The sequence below is a fragment of the Myzus persicae genome, unplaced genomic scaffold (assembly GCF_001856785.1).
Source record: "Myzus persicae strain clone G006 unplaced genomic scaffold, MPER_G0061.0, whole genome shotgun sequence".
Lineage (NCBI taxonomy): Eukaryota > Metazoa > Arthropoda > Insecta > Hemiptera > Aphididae > Myzus > Myzus persicae.
The window spans coordinates 49653-67091 of NW_019104320.1; the positions used below are offsets into that span (position 1 = coordinate 49653).

Sequence of the window (17439 nt, forward strand, 5' to 3'; positions counted from 1 at the left end):
AATAGTCAATTAGCTCACAAAATTTGAAATCACAATTAATAAGTATCTTAAAGTCGAGACATAGTCTACAAGGTTTTACATTGTGGAATCATTTTTGTTTTGAATTTTAACTGTGACCTTGAAATGTATTAAATAAAAAAAATTTTTTTCAATTTTTTTTTTATACATATAATATTATTTTTCAAAATTAAATATTTATTTTTTTAGTAGCCCAGTTTGTTCAGTTTGACGAGTTTCGCTTGTTGCACTGGTTCTCACAATTAAAATCCAAAATAACCCTGATCCATAATGTAAAACCTCTCATGTTTCAGTCCGGCTCTCAGGTCAGTCCGGCTCTCATGTTTCAGTCTCATTTTCAGGTCAGTCCGGCTCTCATGTTTCAGTTCCACTTTCACGTCAGTCCGACTCTCGGGTTAGTTCAGCTCTCTTGTTTCAGTCCTGCTCTCAGATCAGTCCAGCTCTCTTTTTACAGGAACACTTTCAGGTCAGTCCAGCTCATGTTTTACTTCCGCTTTCAGGTCAGTCCGGCTCTCATGTTTCAGTTCCGCTTTCAGGTCAGTCCAGCTCTCTTTTTTCAGTCAGACTTTCAGGTCAGTCCGGCTCATGTTTTACTTCCGCTTTCAGGTCAGTCCGGCTCTCATGTTTCAGTTCCGCTTTCAGGTCAGTCCAGCTCTCTTTTTTCAGTCAGACTTTCAGGTCAGTCCGGCTCATGTTTTACTTCCGCTTTCAGGTCAGTCCGGCTCTCATGTTTCAGTTCCGCTTTCAGGTCAGTCCAGCTCTCTTTTTTCAGTCAGACTTTCAGGTCAGTCCGGCTCATGTTTTACTTCCGCTTTCAGGTCAGTCCGGCTCTCATGTTTCAGTTCCGCTTTCAGGTCAGTCCAGCTCTCTTTTTTCAGTCAGACTTTCAGGTCAGTCCGGCTCATGTTTTACTTCCGCTTTCAGGTCAGTCCGGCTCTCATGTTTCAGTTCCGCTTTCAGGTCAGTCCAGCTCTCTTTTTTCAGTCAGACTTTCAGGTCAGTCCGGCTCATGTTTTACTTCCGCTTTCAGGTCAGTCCGGCTCTCATGTTTCAGTTCCGCTTTCAGGTCAGTCCAGCTCTCTTTTTTCAGTCAGACTTTCAGGTCAGTCCGGCTCATGTTTTACTTCCGCTTTCAGGTCAGTCCGGCTCTCATGTTTCAGTTCCGCTTTCAGGTCAGTCCAGCTCTCTTTTTTCAGTCAGACTTTCAGGTCAGTCCGGCTCATGTTTTACTTCCGCTTTCAGGTCAGTCCGGCTCTCATGTTTCAGTCCCACTTTCAGGTCAGTCCGGCTCTCTTGTCTAATTTTGATAATATAATATCTATGGATTACACGAATTGTGTGCTACATTAAATTTCCAATTACCGATATGAGAGACCTACCGTGTAGTTTGACCAAAAGGTATTCGATCATCAGCCTCGCTCATAAATATTATTATTATTATTATTATTATTGTTATATACCGTCCAATAAACTTAAGAAAAAACGTTAAATACAACTTAATGTTATGTACTTTGTTGAATTTATTTTTTGAAACAACATGTATATATGCATTTATATATATATATATTAGGTACTAACTTCCATGCGATCTGCGAACGCAACTGCGGGGCTACAGATCGAATTCGTAAACGAACCGAATATCGGCGGCTCTCGATCGAAAAGACGAAACGGATCGAGATAAAACTAAAAGGTCTAGAAATACTCCCGACAGACGACCGTCGGCGGAAATGTTTACAACCGAAGTCTCGGGCCCCACGGTCAGTGAACGAAAGAAAACCCGACTCCAACGACCCCAAGAGGGTATGCGGAACGTTTTAGGAGCGTGAACAGCTCCGAAAAATGGATCGCGAGCGGAAAACGGGTTAAAAGCAAACGTTTTGAAAAGTGAATTGGTTTTCCAATGGTTGTAATAATTTCAAACATATTCATGAAGTTGTTAAAATACACGAAGAATCTTCAACCAACAGAAACTCAGTAGTATCCTGCATTCAATCATCTAATGATAAATCTATTGAATTAGATATCAATAACGAAAAAATCCGTACTAGATAATACCCATGTTATAAATAAGGTTTTTGAAATAGTGAAGTTTCTTGGTCGTCAAAATTAACCATTTAGAAACTCTAAAAGGCTATATAAGTGGAATGATGAAATATATAATTAAAGTGTGTATAAAATATAATCCTATTCATAACGGTACTTAAAAGTTTCTTAAAATTACCCATAAATAATATTTTTAAATTAAAATAACTAAATTGTTATTTTTTGTCTAACTATCTAATTTAATCCAAATTTGAACATTGAATGCTTAAAAAATCTTATGTTTGCAACTTTAATATTTTAAAATAGCTTTAAAAACAATTTACAAGATACAAGGAATTTTGTTTTCAAGCTTTTTGACTAAGTGAACATTTTTGTATTGACATTTATAATCTTTTTATGTTTGTATTATAATTTGATTACATTCTAAAGTATTTTTTTATTTTATATATTTTTTCTTTTTTAAAAATGTGGTTGTATTCATGAAGAAGATTTTTAATTTTCCAACTAATTTGTAATGATAAAGATGTGTTTTAAAATAGCTTAAAATTAGTTTAAATGTATTGAAATTGCCCTTAAGTGTAGGCATTGATAATTTAAGTACCTGTGTAGGTGAAATTATGAGTTCCTACAGTTAATACTTTTTGAACAACAAAACCACTTTTGTTATTTTATGTAAAATAAATACACATTTCATAAGAATTTGAACTTCAAATCATCATAGGTAAATAATTCTTGAGGTTTTTTGTTTTAAATTTTAAATTTTTGTTTCTAATAATTACAAATAATAATCTGTTGACAGTTGTGACGGCGTAATGTATAGACAATGTAGGTACACCACTATGTCGTCAAAGATCAATATATTTTAGAAACGCAATTATTTTAATTATATTTTTATATATTTTTCAAACTAATTGCGTATAATTTTCAGTAGCTCGGACTATTAACGACTGTAGAATGCAATCACCCTACATAATATCACATTGTTTTGTTTATTATAGATTATAATATAACTGATTATGCTATGTTTGCTTATTTTTTCAGAAAAATAAAACTATTAAAATGCGATTATTTTTACAATACAAACTATGTACGGTAGTTAATCGTCGTCGTAACTTGTGAGTTTTCCGATCAAAGTAATGTAAATAACTACTAATGTTTGAATAATATTATAAAGCCAACAAGACTGCACGTTGCTCCGAGATAAGATTTGGGAGAAGCACAAAGTTCATAAACTTTTTAAAATCATTTCGGTTCTTCACTCGATACGTCTTGTAGACATTTTGTTTTTTGTTAAAACGTTATCCTTGTATGCAAAACAAAAAACAGAAACTTTCGATCGACGACAACAAAGTCATATCACTAGGAAAATGAGTAATGACTATACCTATCACTCCAACAAGTTACACCACACCATTACAGTATCTTTCGTGGCTTGCAGATGATACTTGCATCCGACGTACATTGACAAATACTGCAAATTTCTGGATATCCAAAGAATAATTAAATATAATTAGATAATGCAGTTTCTATAATGCAAAGCCACAGTAATTTAATCGTCTACAGTCTCTACACTTGATTTAAAATAATCCTGGTTAAATATGACGTGTAGTCGACGTTTAATAACTATGCGTAAATTGAAGATTCTACGATTTATTTATTTTTCAACTTCAGGCAATTATCTATTTGACAAAAACAAGAAAAAATTAACTTTCTATTTAAAGTTTTCGTAATTTATTACAATATTGTATTATTCACCGCACGAGAAGTAGGTATAATCAATACACAAACATTAATTAATACATTAATCTTATATACGTCGACATTATAATATTCAGTATTATACAATAGTGTATTTAGAACATTGAAAAAATATGTTACATCGTGTATTTTAATTTTTCACAAAAAAAAAAAATTAACAAAATTCAAAACAATCTTAATAAACTCGATGGACCGGAATCATTCAAAATCGATTTTATACGCTCCATTAGATTTTACACCCTTGTAAATCAAATACAGAACCGACCTTCTGTCCCGATTGATGAAACCGTCGATATAAGAATCACTCAACTTGATGGATTTCGGTAAGTATGTTTTCAATATCCTCCGATCTCCTTGGAGACTGACCAATATGCGCAAACCATACGCCGACTGGACTTTGGATAGATCAGTGATTTGATACTTTCGACCCATGTCCAATGTCGATATGCTGACGAAGGCCGTGTCCGAGTTGTATAGCCTCGCCTGGAGTTTCAACGCCTTTTTTAGTTCCTCCATTGCTCTTCGATCTGTCAACAGATCTTTATTCTTAATTGAGAAAATATATAGTTAGGTAGGTGTCCAACAACGAACAACGAATAAACATTATGCACATATCAATGATGGCTACCTATATCAATAACACATTGGTGCCAATAGGCTAATCATTACACATATTATTATTAATCCAACTGTATGGCGGGTGATGTATATTAATTAATTTTACACCGTGAAGACCAATAATGAACACAATATCCACACGGTTTTCTTTAAAAAAAAAACTAAATCTGAAAAATAACGATAATATAATATATTAATATAAATTATTATTATTATTATTATTATAAATCTACAATACGGTTGAATATGGAACCTTGCCCGATCCATGTAAAATCTATTAGGTGCACGTTTTTAATTTTCGTAGCGAACTATTGATATTTTGTAGTGGAGTATACAAGGAGTGTCGAACATTTTTTTCATCAAAGTATCGTTAGTGATTAATTAATAAACAATATTTCCGTCGACTGTTTTATAAAACTGTTTTTATTTTCTGTATATTGTTGAATTGATTTATAAATCGATTTTAAATATTGATAAAAACAGATAAAAATCATCTACAAAATCAAAGTCAAATATTTTTTTTAATGATATCCACAATTTATATTAATATCAAAAAAATGTTCGTTTTATATTTTTCATAATGATCGATCTAAAAATAAAAATAAAATATACATTTCAACATTATTTGATAGGTATATAATGTTGTTCACATGGAGGTAATGATCAATAACTAATGTTTCGTTTGCTTAAGCCTGTTAAACAGTCGCCCAAACGATGACGGGTTTCTATCGTAGTTAGAAAACATATTTAAAATAGTAAAATCCAAAATGTATTAAATAAATCGAAAAAAAAATTGATATGGTGTTTAAAATCTAATCAAAAATCATAACACAACTAAACCGATATTTTGCAACGATATAAAAATCATGAAATTATTATAGCAATATATTATTTTAAATTTAAATCGGAAAAAACAAAATATATCGATATGTTAAATTGCAACTGAAATCAAAAACTTTCATTCCGATTTCAAGCCCCGGACAATGTACCAAAATATTAAAACGCTCGAAACACGATAGTTTTAAACGAATCAGTATTTATAGGCATTGGGTACGGGCGTCGGGCTTCGGCGGTGTTCTCAAAACGCTAAATTGCGTTCTCATAGTTTATGTAATTTATTTTATGGTTAAATATATGACTGAAAAAATAAAATGAGACTTCAGCAGTTTTCCACTGAAATCGCACGCTTGGTGGGTAGCAGATCTGCTGCAGTAAAAAGTTATCTTTTACAATAAACTTTTTGTAAATATTAACTTTTGGAGCACGCAAAAATTTCACCCTGTAATGGATGAAAGTTGGGAGTGGTGTAAATAGAAGCCACGTGCCGTGCAATATGTAGACATATATGTGTGCATATCGGTTGTGCATCATCTGATTATCAGTTATAATACAAATACAAGTCATCGAATTTCCAGGACAAAGCAAAAGTCAAAACAAATTTAATAGTTCAAACTTCAATAATAAAATACAATAGAAAAACATGAGATAAAGTTTATAGGAAAATGCATTTGAACAATATCTTGTAATACATCTTCCTAGTATTTTAGTGTTATATGTGCCTGTATTATACTACTTACCGCGTATACGCATTAAAATTATCTTCAGTTATTGCATAATATTATTATATGTCTTAAACAAAAACAGATCCTGCGCTAGAGAAGAAACGAACTGATTATAATATTATGATGAAACGATAATGATGAAATGAAGTGTTTGCATACGAATTTCGGATAAACGAAAGGTCAAAAAAAAACATATTATAGTTTTCCAAACTATTAAAGCACTACATAGACTCTACAATTATTATTCTAATCGATCTAAAATAATGATTGGCATATACACTAATGTTGTTTATAATTGTTTCAGATTTGAATGCAACAATTCATTATATTATCATCGTTTTTACTATACCTGCAAGCAGTGCGCTAGTCTTACTCAAAAACGTGCGACATATATCGGTTAAATATGGGCAATCCGCGGCAATTGCTTTCATTTATTCGTCTTTTCCCATCAGTTTTGACGATTTATTTTTTTAACCGTACTTAGAAATTCCAGAAACTATAAACACTGCAGCGTGTGTTTTGTTTCCTACGTACCTACGCGTGGTGTTGCATAAAACATTTTGTACCTACCTACTATTTTTACTTCCCCGGAGTGAAATGTTTACAAAAAAAAACAAACGCGAATAATCATTGTAAAAACCGACAGCTCTCTCGATCCGCTAAGAATATAAAATAACATGTCCACCGTGTCCGTGTGCCCATCGTCCTCGCGTCACATGTACCAACAGTTAGGTAGGTACTCAACTCGTCGTTTTCTCAATACTGTACATTACGAGTATTAGAATTATGAGTATGAAATATTTATACTTTAAACGACTTATTTATAACACCCGTCTTGAAATATTGAAAAATACATTTTTAAATTTGTTTCTTATAATTTTACATTTTTCGGTAGTCTCGAAAAATCATCACTATAGATGGTCAGACTGATTCCATACCTGATGAGTGATTATTAATATATAATTCCCGATCACGATCTGGGGAAGATAAAATGTGTAATATAGATAATTATTATGTTATTAACAATTGCATAATGTATAGTGTGAACAATATTTCTTCAACATTTTCCACTTAATATTTAACTAAGTAGAGATGTGTTTACTGTATTTCCTGTAGTTTTAAATTAAATTTTTTTTTTTATTCATTTAAAAATGAGATATTTCATAAGAGTTTCATGAAATATTTCAAAAAATAATAAATTTCATAGTTAGTATTATTATTATTATACATGCAATAATCGTCAATTCGGAGACTTTATTTGGTCTTTTGGCGTAAGAACTAGATTTAATTATTTTAATTTAACTACTAAAAATTCCATAGGTTTATAAATTAGGTACCAACAAGCTTTTCATCCGCCATTTCAATATTTCGACGATCTGAACAAAAACGTATAGAAAGACGAACCCGTAACCTCTATTATAGTATTATCTATGTATTATTAATTATTATAGGTAATAATATTATTATTGTATGTATCTTTGTGTTTATCGAAACCCACACGACTACGACGGTTTATTGATAGAAGTAACAATATTAAGTTATGTATTACAAATTTACATCGTATAATTATTACACATTATTACATTATGGGTCCCTCTGTAACAGTGAAAATTGTCCTTACCACAAATTATTAGCGTTCGTGTAGTTGATTGTTGATGTGTTGTAACCGACCGACTGATGATCACAATATTATATTATTTTAGGCAATGAGAGTTATTGGAAACATCGACGCATCGATAATATTATATTAGTTGGTAGGGTATTACTAACAACAAATAGTAGGCCTTTAGAACTGTGATTTGTGTTTTAAGCAATTATACATTAATTTGATAATGACCGTGTTTGTAATAGTGTTATATATGTATATATATATTTCAATAGTTATTCTCTTTGTGATGTTATATAATTGTTGTTTAAATATTATTCGTTTAGGCGACGAGCGAAATATTTATCAGCTGGTGTAGTGTGCCCACTAGCTTATTCATTTCATCACAAAGTAGAGACCAACTGTCAAGCTTATTTCCTAGTATTCAATATTGTAGGTAAAGTATTTAAAATCAATAAGCAATAAAGTAAAGAATAATTTTTAAATAAAGAATTTGAAATATTGTTGTGTCATGCGTATCTTACCTATAGCTACCTAGCTATAGCCATCATAATGGCCAATTGTATATTTTAAATTCAAATACTTGTATTCAAGTACTTTATCGTCATTGTTTGAACTATCAATTAAATTATTTAATATTTTTTTTTCTACTCAAATATAAAAACATTGACATTGGCCATTTTATATTAATTGATATAGCCTCCTAAAATAAACTCCAAGCGCCATTGTTGATTATATTCATCGAAATAAAGCCTACATAAATAATGTGACGTGAAAAATTAAAACTATGAAGTATTGTTATTGTCGGGTATCGCATACCTTTTGATTTTGTACTTTTTTTTGCGTACGCTTGTGTATACTGTGTTCGGTGTGAAATAAAAATAAAAGTACACTGGCACACGCCACCCCATGAATTAATTTAAGTATAGGTAAATTGAATGATATTTTTCCGAACATTTATACAGTTTGTTATTTGATACCTACCTATCTGGTCATATCTCGTAGGTATATGTGTAGGTATATTAGGTATATATAGTATTATAGTGTACACTGTACAGTTTAAATGGTCAAATTTAAAAAGTCAAAGACAAAATAATGGGTATTGACAATAAAGGGAGAAAGAATATATATATATATTAAAAAGAATAAAATATTTTAAAAGTATTTGTATTTGTTCTTAAACACTTATTGACTTACTGATCAAAATACTCGTTAAATGATTTTCAAGTATATGACGTAGGTATTAGTATATCTGTTTAAATACAAATTAAAAGTATTTTTTTACAAGATTTCTTATGTTCTAGATACTATACGTTCAATAACAACATATGTGAAGTTCCTGTACAAATAATATAAAATAAATAAACGCAATCATATTATAAGTAAATAAAATAAACTAATTGATACCTATGCTATATTAACGTTATAAAGCTGAAGAGTTTGTATGTTTGAATGCTCTAATCTCAGAAACTATACATGACCGATTTCAATTACAGTTACCTACATCAACAGATTCCTTCTGATTTGGAAGATGATTTTAGGTTCTTTTTCAACCCCTATAGGTATTGCAACTATAGGGTGGATCACAGTCTCATGCGTGAATTTAATTTTGGCTGTTGTATATATCAAATAATTTTTGTTTACATGTATATAATAGGGTTGTCATTGGTTACAGAAATTAAATATGAAAAAAAATTGGTAGGTATATAGGTCGTGAACATAATTTATTATTTACTAGTATAGACAATACCATGCGTTGCTATGAAATTTTTTTTTAATAAAATAATATTTATTAATTTGTTATTATCTGTTATCATTCTAAAGTACAATGAAAGGCAATGTTCTTATGTTTGTAGCTTTTAGACTCAAACACTACTCAACTGATTTTGACTAAAGTTTCAGAGATATAGTTATTATTAGAGATACCAGAAAGTCTAGAAAGTAGTTTGAACTACGTTCAAAAATACACTAAGTGCTATATCCAATCCGACACGGACCGATGCCCATCTCGGTCGAATAAGTTAACAAAGCGATGTACACCGATATCTGACAATCTGCCATACACTAAAACAGCTGATGTACGCCGATTCAGCGCCGTATTTTATGTTTATTCATTTTTTCTCCCGGAGGAAGTCGGCTATTAGGTATAATAGCCAGTAAAAATATAAAATTACAAGATAAACACTGTAAATGGTTGGTTACACTCAGACAACTAAGGAAAAATCCAATTAATTGTAGGCAAAAATAAAAAGAGGGGCCAGAATTAACAATTTACGATAGTAGGTATTGAAATGTAATCTATTTCCACTATACGAAATGGACAGAAGTAGGACAACTGTGTAGATGAGCTGAATCAATCGCACAAACTGATACTCCACGTCTTTTTAGAAGCAGCCTTGGAGCCAAAATGTTTAAAAGCATATACAATGACATGATCTCGTACATCAAGGGGCCCCCCAATCATCCCTGCACTTTTTTAATTTAACAATCAGATATGCAAAGCACCAATGCATAATGCAATGTTTAATGCAATTTGTTTTGACGTTTTGACGTGAATTCTGGATCCATATAGCAGGATCCTTGCAGTACCCTGAACCCTCTGATCTAAAAAACCTACTATGGGATATTTCGTATAGATATAGATGATCGGCGCCACTTCTTAGAAGAGCGCAAACAAGTTATGGCCGCCAAACGAACAACAATCATTATTTATTTACGGAATCGAACCTTTATGCAGGCATACATTGATCCTCTAATATCTCAGGACGAATTAGCACGAAATATAACGAAAGGTCGTAAACCTAAAGCTGCTAGACGTTTAGACTGGGGGTCTCGCGAGCTTCACACGTCATCGGACGTTAAGTGTAACGTCCGTTGTAGCATGTATCGGACGTACAGTAAATGCGACGGAGTGACGGACGACGAGTGATATGTGACCGTCGGCAATATTATTATAGCAATCAACAACGGACGTTACGTAACGAGCGTCAATAAAACGCCCGTGTGACCCCAGCCATATTTTTGAAAACGAGAAACAATAGTGAATAGAATTTATGATAACCGTAGCGAAGTGGACCAATCACTATATAACATAAATTGAAAAAAAAAAATCTGTAAGTATCTAAAAAATAATCAATTTAAATGACCAAACAGTTTAAGAAATAGTAAAAAAAACGTCGAGTGTGCAGTGGAGTACGCAGTCAAACACATATTCACCGAATGCCTACGTATATAGAATTGAAAAACTACAGAAATAAACACCACTGCATACTATAGGAGAAGCCTTACAACTAGATCTCCAATTAAATATCAACATCATCGACTTCCTAAAGGAAATAGATTTATACAACTTAATATAGGCACTTGCTATAATGTAAATTAGAACTATTAGCCCATAGTAGTCACTAGCCTATACTATAAATTATGATCAATAAAAAAAAAAACATTGAGTGATAATTTTTAAAAAAAAAACGTAGAAAATATCAAACAAAATATAATTGTCAATCTGTCCCGCTGGCTATGGCTGCAGTATAATCGACTTTTATGCCAAATTAAACATACTGCAATGGACTAATCATTATTATACATTTAGTTATTTATAAATTAAAACTGAAGACCAACCTAAATTACTAATTGGCATTTACTTCTATACGAGGCCTCATGCAATTAACAAGATTACTACAAGGATTTAAAAATAGCACATTGCAGAAAATATCTTAATTATTTTACTAAAAAACAAACCCCTCTAACTAATCTTCTAAAAGATGACTATAACAAACAATGTAATAAGCTAAACATGAACAAACCAATAAAAAAAAAAAACCCCTATAGATAATTTCAAACCCATTAAAAATATACCAATCCATTTTAGTGGTGACAAACAAAGAAGGATACCAATCTCACTACCTGTAGATGGGTCTATTGTAAGTTTAGAGTTTACCTCGAACCACCAAATGACAATAATATTTTACATCCTATATAGCAGAAGAGACCAAACTTTTTTACCGGAACGGAACGAACAGTGTATTGATTTTACAATGATGTGTATATTTTTATTTTTTCATTGTGTCTCAAAACAATTTTATTTAGTAGAAAAAATACTTCGATCACCAAATCGAGGTAGGTTTCTGATACCAAATTGGATCTATTTGGTACTTTTACAGGAGGTCCAAATGGAAAATGAACAGCACTTTTTAAAATGTTCGGGGAAAAAAAATACAATATTTGTTAAGTGTGTTAATTGTTTGGTAACCAATTGATTCACATTTTACTTCATTTTTCGATAACATTAGTGTTGAGTACATATCTATTATGAAAATTAAAATACTGTTAACTTAAATAGCAAGATTAAGTTAAAATAATTATATTATAATTTTAAAATTCTATATAAAAGGGCAAAGATAATCGAATGCAGACGCCTGAAGGAAATGCGTTAAACATAATAAATTAAGAAAATGATGATCTACATTCAAAAACAAAAAATGTTTTGCTGCAACAAATAAAATTAGTTTAACTAATTTAACTCAACTATACTTTTTTGTATAAACATATCTATATAACTCTGATATTGATGATAGCGAAGAGTCAATTAAAATCAACAGAAAATCCAGACAATTCACTGTAATAAATTAAATATTATGTACTAATGTTATAAACATTTCACTGCAATTAAAACACAACCTACACTTACTATAATATTACCAAAATCGTCGATAAATTACATGTTACCTATAACTATACTTAAATCAAGCCACGATAATTGGTACAATTCAGTATATTCACACATAGTATATAGACCTAGGAGGAAGCACGGGTATAGCTCGCACAACCCATAAATTACTAAATAAATAACGAACGTTTCCCCAGCCCCACCCAACTTGAAAAATTGAAAAAATGTTTCATTAATATTTAGTACGGAATTTGTATGAATTTGTACGACAAAAATCAAAATTTGTACGGAATTATTTTCGAAGGAAAAAGCAAAAAAAATTGGGGGGGCTGTAGAAACGTTTCTCCAGCCCTCTCAAATTTAAAAATAAGTTTTTCCAACATTTTCCTTCGCGAATATTTAGTACGGAATTTGTATGCGTTTTTACAACAATTCGCGAATTTTTCGCGAAATCCCTTCCAACCGAAAAACGGGTTTTCCACATCAGTCGTTTCCCCAGCCCTCCCGGAAACTAAAAATAAGTTTTTCCAACATTTTCTTTTGCGAATATTTAGTACGGAATTTGTATGGATTTGTACGACAATAATCAAAATTTGTACGGATTTATTTTCAAAGGAAAAATCAAAAAAATGTGGGGGGCTTTAGAAACGTTGGAGGCCCTCTTAAATTTAAAAACAAGTTTTTCCAACATTTTCTTTCGGGAATATTTAGTACGGTATGGAAGGGCCAAAACGCTGTATTTTAATATTTTGTCAAAATGGCATACAAGTTTCTTCATTAGTTATTTTTTTGGCAATTTAAATATTATATCTTATATAAATAAAAATGAAGACAAAAATGTATAACAATTCATCAATCGAGAACGGCTGGTCCGTTTTGCCTCAAATTTTTTTAAGATGTTCGTAATTGCCAGGAGAAGGTTTGTACGCAAGAAAATTTTTAAAAAGTCAACCGAATAATTAGAAAAGTGCAATATCTATTGTTTGATGATCAGTATAATCTATGGGTTTTAAAGTTATTTTATAATTTTGTGTTCATTATTTTGTTATATGGGTTTGGACATTTGGAATTTGTTGAGTAAGTTTTTTTTTACGAAAAATTAAGAAAGTTTATTATCACGACTTAATTTTCCATTTTCCGTTGTTGGCGTTACCAGAATAACTGCGAGAGTACAGTTTTATGTTGGTAGAACAACTATTTTTCCAGCATGGATCAAATCTGTGGACGGATTTGCCTACTTAAGGTTGCAGAGTTACATTTATAGCTGATCATTGCAGTACCTGCGATCCACCACAGGTGGATTGGCTACCTTATATGATCCAATTACTGTAGCGAGTTACATCCAAAAAGAGTCGATCAATCACAATTTTTACGGGCAACGAAGTGTGCAGGGTCAGCTAGTTTAAAATACATAATATGGGCAATTTTGTTCATTGTCATATTTTTCTGTTCAAAAATTGACGAAGTTGTTAGTAATTTAAATAAAAAAAAAAAATTACCTTTGTTTAGGGATTTTGTTCAAGTGCAAAACCTTATTAATCGGAGACACTTTAAAGATTTCACTACAACTGAAATAGTTAAATTATTATTTTATGTAGGTATGCACAATAAAAAATTAATATGTGAATGTCGATCGATGAAAATCGATTTAATAATGATGTTTTTATTCCTGTCTTACATCCACGTTTGTTCGAAAACATTTTATTCGTTCAATCAAAATCTTAAATATGTAATGAAATAGGTAGTTAAAAAGGTATACAATGTTAAATTTGTATAGCTTTATACTTAGTTCCTAATTTAGGCTGAACAATTGAGATGGTAATTTCCATTGATATTGAATGCTGCTTTTGCCCCTTCTCCCTCCCTATTCCTATAAATTGTTGGGTTCATTTAATTCTCAATAATGATTGTTATAACTTAAAATAATGTTAAAATATAAGGTGCCTATATACTCCGTCCGAAATAAGAACTCACCTCATCATGTAGGCAACAACGACACACAATATTACAATTATAACATTGTCCCAATAATCTATAAAAAACTGGGCATGTTGTATAACTGTATAGAAGTTTTAAAGTTGAATTATTGTTTCTGTTATTTAATATTTACTGTCACAAAAAAAAATCGAATATGGTAGAACCATAACATTATTATTGCTCCTCTTGGAAGAAAGAATTAAAAAATACTTTTATATTATTTACATAAACATATTAAATATTAATAGCCAAGATATTACTATTAGAACTAGTTTTTTCAAAAGTTCATTATTTTTAAATGTTTTTATTGTGCTCAGTGTTATGTTAAATTTTTCTTTGAACAAGTACTTTTTGAGACATAATATTTTTAAATTGGTATTTAATTGAATTAATAATTATTAAAATGAGAGGACGTAAAGCATCTGTTCCTCCTGAAAAGATAGTCCAAACAGTGCTTCGATTCAGAGATAGAGTCATTCAGGAAATGAATGGAGTAAGAAGTAAGTGATTTTTTAAAGTTACCAAATTAATGCCAAAATACTTTTTAACAATTTTTAAATCTAAAAATCTTCATGCATTTTTTTATACCACAACATAATTTTGTTTTTTTTATTAAGATTTATTATTATTGTTTGATTAATAAATATATTCCTACTTCTTTATACCTATTACTTACAACAAACTACATTTTTAACTTACAATGTGAATATCTACATATTTTTATATAATATGCTATTTAAAAAAAAATTAAATCACCCACTTATATTATTACTCTTATAAAACATTAATTTAAATGTATATGTAATATTTATTGTTTTTTTTAAGAAATTTCTGTTGAGACAAATGATGTATGGAGTGACATGAGTAAGTACTTAAATGGGGCAATAAGTAAAGGAGCTTTACATTTGTTTGTCCACAATGGAAGGCATAATATAAAAGAGCTCTTAGGATTTCTTCCAGTTATAGAACAAAACTTAACTTCAGGTTCTGATGCTGTACAAACTACAGATGAATTACTACAGGATGATTCTGGTAAAACTATTTTAACAATATACAAATTTACAATACCTAATACCTATAATATACTTATATTTAATAATTATTTTTAATTAAAAATATTTATTTGTTTTTAATAGAATCAAATAGCAGTGAAGACTTTAACAATCTACCAAAAAAAGAATTTGTAATCACATTTTCATCATCTGAGTGGCAACAAATTCAGCCTGAAGAAGTAGTCTATAAATTGAACGATAAATCCAGGCCTATGAGCAGTTGTCGCTCGTTTTATGTTTTACCAAAAGGCAAATGGAGCCCAATGATTGCAGAACACTTTTGGGAGCACACTCAACTGCCTTGTTGTATCTCTTTTAAGAGATCTACAGTGCATAATGAAGGAGCTGTATATGTCTGTGTCATTGGAAGATGTTCTATATGTGGGTCCAACTTTAAAGGGATTATAAGAGAGAAACCCATTGGCAACTCAAGGTATATTTTAATTTCATTATTATACAGTTAAATTTACATTTGTGCTATATTTAAGACTGTAGTATCATTATTAGGTAGGTACCTAATCATAATTTTGAACTATAAGCAATATATGTATCATATATATTTTAATAAGTCTACTGCGAAAAATATTTAATACTTATATTTTGTAAGTACCTACCTACTTTAGGTATATGGAAAAATGATACTATTTTCATATTATTAATAATGTTGGCTCTAGTTATCAATATCCTTTTTTTAGGAAAAGTAGGGGGCCGAACTCCTAAAACTCCCTGGCTTTGCCACTGATCGCCCCCCCCCCAAAAAAAAAAATAAGCATCCATTTACGTGCCTGGTTATGAATAAGTTTAAATTGTATCAAACATAATTAATAGTCTGTGTTTTGTTTATCATCAGAGTATCAGGCATTAATATTTATTGTTTGTTATTATTTTCAATTTTGATTTAATAATAATTAATGTATTTATTTAGTATAAAATATTTCTATTATAATATAATTATTGTTAAATCTATATTCTATGGTTGTGATAAATTACAATGTTATAAGTTATAAGTTATAAATCAGTATAGGCCGGAATAATTTTCTTTTAAAATAACCAAAACAAGATTCTAATATTTTAAAAAGTTGAAAATATTCTTCCAATATTCTTTGAAAATCATAGTAAAATATGTAAAGATATGATATTATATTAATTTATTCTATTAAATTAAAAATATGCCTTTATATGCAAAAGAATAAATACATAATTGATGAATACACTTATATATATATAATGTAGGTATGTCTTTTCTTGTTCTGATACTGATGGTTAAATATTGAATAAATTATAAAATCAATTTGAATTAAAACACATATTTTATTAGATATCAATTACTTACACTAAACTGCTTTTATTATTAAATTGTATATATTAAATATTCACATATGACTTTAGTGGAGTCTTTTACTGATATAGTTTTTTTCTTTTGATCATCAAATAGTTCCCAACTTCTTTCGCTGCGTTTACAATAAGCAGTATAATGCCCAACTGATGTCCTCAACCTGCTTAATCCACGTATATAATTGACTACACCTCTCAGTTCATATGTTAATTCATTATGTATTAACACAGGGGGTAAATCACACAATTTAGTTTCAACTAAGCGTCCTACTTCTGTGCTGTAAGTGGTTTAATCACCTATACCAACAAACAAGAAAAAAAGATTAAATTCTTTTATTTTTATATATTTTTAGAAAAATAATCAAACCGTTAACTTACTATTCCAATACAAAATTTCTATTATAATATGCATATTTGAAATTATTGGATCTATACTTTTTATTCCAATGCATTCATCATAACCACACACTGAACTTTCTACACATAAACGATTATCTAAGAACTGCTGCAGGTCGTTTATATTCTCATCAGTTGTTTGGTATGTGATATAAGTGATAACTTGACTTAGAGATCTTTTACATTCAGAGTTTGAACATAAATTAATTTCAGTTATAGTAGGGGTTTGTTTCAAAATGGCTTTTAAAACTGATCCTGCTGTTGCATCACAAATAGCAAGAGTTGTATTATACTCTAGTTGTTTTAATTCTGGATTAAGCATATTTACAATAAATTTTGCTCTATCTGAATATGTTGATGCAGTTATACCTTTTGTAACTATGATGGATATAAATTGGAAATATT

At 30.4% G+C, this 17439-nt stretch overlaps 2 protein-coding genes across 4 annotated transcripts; one reads left to right on the forward strand and one right to left on the reverse strand.

Moving 5' to 3' along the window:
- Positions 1 to 3752: 3752 nt before the first annotated feature.
- Positions 3753 to 7766, reverse strand: LOC111041144. Of its 3 annotated transcripts, none has more exons than XM_022325332.1 (3): positions 7621 to 7766; positions 4448 to 4604; positions 3753 to 4365 (listed from the first exon to the last, which is right to left on the reverse strand). In XM_022325332.1, exon 3 carries the CDS (start codon positions 4333 to 4335, stop codon positions 4018 to 4020), a length of 318 nt encoding a protein of 105 aa, XP_022181024.1. In that variant the 5' UTR covers positions 4336 to 4365; positions 4448 to 4604; positions 7621 to 7766; the 3' UTR covers positions 3753 to 4017. The 3 variants fall into 3 exon arrangements, with proteins under 3 accessions (XP_022181024.1, XP_022181025.1, XP_022181023.1); XM_022325333.1 differs by lacking the exon at positions 7621 to 7766 and adding an exon at positions 6015 to 7085; XM_022325331.1 differs by lacking the exon at positions 4448 to 4604 and having other exon boundaries at positions 3755 to 4346; positions 7621 to 7761.
- A 6739-nt stretch (positions 7767 to 14505) lies between these two features.
- LOC111041138 lies at positions 14506 to 15784 on the forward strand. The gene is given in 4 exon segments (XM_022325325.1): positions 14506 to 14751; positions 15077 to 15283; positions 15388 to 15539; positions 15541 to 15784. Coding segments are annotated over 4 exon segments (627 nt in total). The 5' UTR covers positions 14506 to 14654; the 3' UTR covers positions 15712 to 15784.
- The last annotated feature ends 1655 nt before the right edge of the window (positions 15785 to 17439 follow it).

What these genes read in the sequence shown, in the direction of transcription:
- LOC111041144 (XM_022325332.1), bottom strand. Translation starts at nt 4,335, where the DNA reads ATGGAGGAACTAAAAAAGGCGTTGAAACTCCAGGCGAGGCTATACAAC.